The 4,729-nt window shown below is 50.6% G+C and overlaps 1 protein-coding gene across 1 annotated transcript; it reads right to left on the bottom strand.

Moving 5' to 3' along the window:
* Positions 1 to 254: 254 nt before the first annotated feature.
* On the bottom strand, positions 255 to 4,057 carry LOC123776488 (forkhead box protein D4-like 1). The gene has a single exon (XM_087858803.1). It carries the CDS (start codon positions 2,415 to 2,417, stop codon positions 1,065 to 1,067), a length of 1,353 nt encoding a protein of 450 aa, XP_087714929.1. The 5' UTR covers positions 2,418 to 4,057; the 3' UTR covers positions 255 to 1,064.
* Positions 4,058 to 4,729: the final 672 nt, after the last annotated feature.

Raw genomic sequence — 4,729 nt, 5'->3', positions numbered from 1 at the left:
ATATTTACATTTCCCTCCAATTCTTTTTCTTCTATCGGTTTCATAAATACAGAATCCCATTATTTTAAAACCCAGGACCTTTTCAACTTCAAATATTTGGAAGTTTTGAAAGTCATTTTGAAAATTGTTTCCAATACCTAAAATGAATATGGATTGTAAAACTAAACTGTTTAACTGGGAGGAAAGAACTAAGTTTCATTTTTAATTTTTTAAAAGATTTTATTAGAGAGAGAGAGAGCACAAGAAGGGGAGGGGCTGCCCGCTAAGCAGGGAGAGAGACGCATGGCTGGATTCCAGGACCCTGGGATCATGACCTGAGCAGAAGGCAGATGCTCAACCGACTGAGCCACCCAGGTGCCCCAAGAACTAAGTTTTGAAAGAAGTTCCATTTAGAAAGCAATTATTGCAAAGTAATGTGAAATAAACAATGTAGTGCAGTGACTTCGCATTTTATTTAGTCTATATAGCTAGCTTTGATTTTAACAGCTTTCCACGGAAGATGACACATTAGACACACAGATCAGGAACAAATGTTTTGAAATTAAAATTCCATATTACACATCCATTTCAGGAAGAAATAAAGAGCATAAGTAGTTTGCACTTAACTTGGGACTAATATTTACAATTCCTAGGGAGTGAAAAAGGGAAAACAAGTTGTGCATTGGACATTGTATATTTCTTTTTTTTTTCTTTTTTTTCACCAGAACAAAATGTCCCACTCACGTTCATACTTCCTTGGAAATGGATAACCGGAAAAGCCCTGGCCGCCACAAGTGGAGGCTGGAAAAGAAAGGACAAGAGTTGCCGCCCTCCGAACTTTATGTTCCGGTTGTCTGAACAGTATCCAAGTTGAGCTTTGTAAATATTTTGCAGTTACCCGAACTGTGGTTCAGTTAGTGCTGTTCCGATGAGGGATTCAGATGCACCCGTCCTGTCCCCGCTGTGCAGGGTGGTATGGGTGAGAGCAGACGGCGAGAAGAGCGGGACCCCTCATCGCTCTGCGCTGCAGCTTGGCTGCAGGTGCACCCTGCGGAGTCAGCGCCAGGACAGGGTGTGGATGCTATTCAGAAGGCTGGCAAGCTACCCTCTCTGCCGGAAAGGCTGGCCACCGTGGTCAGCCTAGAGCCTTGTGCTCCAGGCTGACACCCCAGCAGCACCGCGGGGGCGGACAGGTGTTGGCCCAACAGAGCGCCCTCGCTGGGAGCGCAGCCGCTGGTACAGTCCTGCTGCTGGGGCTGCTGCTCTAAAATCGTTCGAGCAGCGGCCGCGGCAGCCGCAGCGGACACGTGCAGCAAGGGGGTAGCGGCCCGGTGGTGCAACAGGCAGGACGGGTGCTGCAGCAGGTGGCAGTAGCCCCAAGGCGTCGGGGGCAGACTCTGCCTCTGCGCGGCCCTTGTGCCCCCTTCCCGGACCCCTTGCATGATACTCTCGATGCTGAAGGGGGTGCATCGGTCTCCCTGCCGCGCCGCCAGCCCCTTGCCTTCGTCCCAGGTCTGGGAGCGCATAGAGGGCTGCAGTGCCGAGAGCGCGCCGGAGGTGGCCAGGTCGGCGCCTTGCGCTTTCTTGGGCGTCTCGGCGTAGGCCGGGGCTGACAGCAGCAGGTAGCGAAGCGGGTGAGGGTGCAGCAGCGCGCACGGGCGGCTCCCGGCGGCGGCGGCGGCGGGGTAAGCCCCCGACACTGGCTGCTGCGCGGCCGGGGGCCCGAGCAGCAGGCCCGGGTAGGAGACGTGCAGGGCGGAGGGCGCAGCAGGCAGGGGCAAGGGGTGGTGCAGGTGGACTCCCGGGGCCGTGTGGTGGCGCTTGAAGCGCTTCCTGCGCCGGAGGAAGCTGCCGTTGTCAAACATGTCCTGGGAGGCGGGGTCCAGGCTCCAGTAGTTGCCCTTGCCGGGGTGGCCCGGCTCGCGGGGGATCTTGACGAAGCAGTCGTTGAGCGAGAGGTTGTGGCGGATGCTGTTCTGCCAGGCGGGAAACTTGCGGCGGTAGTAGGGGAAACGGCCGCTGATGAAGGCGCAGATGCCGCTGAGCGTGAGGCGCTTGTGCGGGCTCTGCAGGATGGCCATGGTGATGAGCGCGATGTACGAGTAGGGGGGCTTCGCCGGCTGCGGGCCGTCCCCAGAGGCCGCCGCACAGCCGCTCGATGCCCTGAACTTGGTGCCAAACTTGGAGGAGTCGCTCCGGGCGCCGCCGCTCTCGGGGTTCTCTCCGGGAAGCGCGCCCGCGCCCCGCCGCGCCTCCTGCGTCCCCGGCGTTTGCAGCTGCTCTAGGAGCCGATGGCTCTCCTCCGCCTCTTCCTCTTCCTCCTCCTCGTCTTCATCTTCCTCCTCTCCCAGGATGTCGATCTCACCGTCTTCCCTGTTGGAGCTCCGGAGGCTGCGCTGCAGTGCGGGGTGGAGGCGGTCGGGTTTTGGCAAGTTCATGGAGGAACAGGTCCGGCAGACGCAGGGGAGGTGGCGGCTGCTCACCTGGGTCGCGGGGGGCTGGGCTGGAGGCCTTGGTTAAGAGTGTTCCAAAAAGCAGAAACCCTTGTGGTTGTCCTTTGGTGGTGTTCTGTTGGTTTCTTTTCGTTTCCAACACCGTCCAGCAAAGATGCACTTTGCCTTTTATTAATGCTTCTTCGAGTCCCTCTGTGGTTGGCTCCCTCCCCTCTTTATACCCCTTCTTCCTCTACCTCGGAGAGCTCCCACTTCCTCCCGACGCAGTCCAATGATGAGGGTCCTCTGCACATTACCCGACAGGGCAAGAACCTTCAGCCTCCTCCTTCTTACACCCACCCGCCAGCAAGGAAGATGCGCTGTTAAAGGGCTTCGAAAACGTGCAAATAAAGAAGAGGCAGGAAAATATGGTACCCAACAATCTATGGCTACCTCGACACTCAGGCCTCGCCCCTGGAGGACAGAAATGGGGGATGGGGGCACTAAGTGTCTACACAGTGCTTGACTGTAAAACAATGTGTAACAGTAAAAGTATGTTTTCCTGTTTCATAGCTGGTGATTCACCCATTTTCATTGGTGGATTCCTCATCCAGAATGATGAACTGAAATATTCTTAATGTTCTAAGTATATCCATGAGCTCAGGGGGATGTGAGGGAGGCTTGCATGGTCCCTTCTACTCCCCACCTTAGCTCCCCAAAATGTTCTCCCCTACTCAGCTTTTCAGAAAAGGCTGAAATGTCCTTGGCATTAAGTTATGGAAGTTCATGGTAGAAGGAAAGCAGAGGAGCTAAAGCGAAGTTCCCTTGCATCAGTGATTCTCTAACTCCTTTAACATTTAACCACGGTATGAAATATATGTCACACTCTTGGATAGATAGACTTCTATAACTAAAATGGGTTTCATAAAACAAGTGACCACTGATATATTTTTTTAAATGTCCAGGACCAACTACACTGATTTTGCCACATCCTAACCAGTACAGAGCCAGTGTGAAAAATCCTGTTTTCAGAATAACAGCCTCAGAACACCAAGGGATGCGCCAGTCTGAGAGTCAATCTTTCACGCATGTGCTCTATCTGCCCCCCTTTGTAAAGCCAACATTAAGCACTTTTACTATAATAGTAAATACTAACGTCGAAACTTAAATAAGGCAAAGGAAGAGGTGCAGTTTCAGCACTTTGCCAAATTACTGGGTCGTCGTTGCCTACACTGGAGGAGCGACACGGCAGAGCAGCTCTGTTCAACTCACTTGACATCCTTGCAAGTAAGGATTTTTAGATTGGCTTCATTTAAATCTATCTGCTCAGGGACTGGAGTAGCAATCCAGTGGAATTATTGTGTGTTCTAGAAAGCGATCTTATGCTGAAATGCTGAGCAACAGTATATATTCATCATTTAACACCCACCCACTAGTGAAAAGAATTTGAGAAGGCATCTAACAAAAATGCAGCATGAAAATATTGTATTATGCCACTGACTGTCACAGAGTGAAACTTCCACTCTGGATTTAGGATGAATTTTCAGAAAGAAATCAGAAGCCAGCTAAAAGGGCACAATATAACAAAACAAAACAAAACAAAAACCAAAAAAACAAAAACAAAAAAAAACCCCAAAACTCAAAGTAGCTTGTCCCTTCAGGATAAAATTTTGAAAACTGCTTTCTCTCATGTCTTTTAAAAGCTTATCCTCTACTCCTGAGCTTCTCACCTTCTCAGGCTTCTCAGTCAAATGTAGCTTGAAGTAGGACGAATGACAGAACTTTTGAGCCTAACAGATTTGTGTTTGAATCCCAGATTCACCAATTACTACTTGTGTGATCTACTAAACTAAGCTCCAGGAGGGCTGAGACAGGTGGTGTCTTATTCAAACTCAGGCTCCCAGCTGCCTCCCTGTCAACCCCCTGCAGGTAAGGGACCTTTCTGCCAGCAGCAGAGGAATCCGATTACCTGGAAAGGGAGTATTGTTAGTTTTCCTAGAGTCAACTTCTGTGGGGATTTGGGTTATTTAAAAATGAAAGGAGAAAAGGAAAGGCATGCCAAAACAAAACAACTGAAACCACCCCCATTCTTGGAGGTATGTCAAGGGGGGCACAGGAGACAAATGAAAGAGCCCTCCCACACACACTGGAGCCCGAGCGTGGTAATTTGAGGAAGGATTAGATTACAACCCAAAGTATAAAGTAAATATTCAAGTGTCCATACTGATAAAAATTAATGATCAAGTAAATTAATAAATGAGGGAAAGGAGGGGCACCTGCTGGCTCAGTCAGTAGAGCATGTGCCTCTTAATCTCAGG

The sequence above is a fragment of the Ursus americanus genome, chromosome 34, assembly GCF_024610735.1.
Source record: "Ursus americanus isolate L20-20 chromosome 34, mUrsAme1.1.p, whole genome shotgun sequence".
In the NCBI taxonomy this organism is placed as follows: domain Eukaryota; kingdom Metazoa; phylum Chordata; class Mammalia; order Carnivora; family Ursidae; genus Ursus; species Ursus americanus.
The sequence above is the reverse complement of the archived record's forward strand: the minus strand, read 5'-3'. Positions and strand labels throughout refer to the sequence as shown.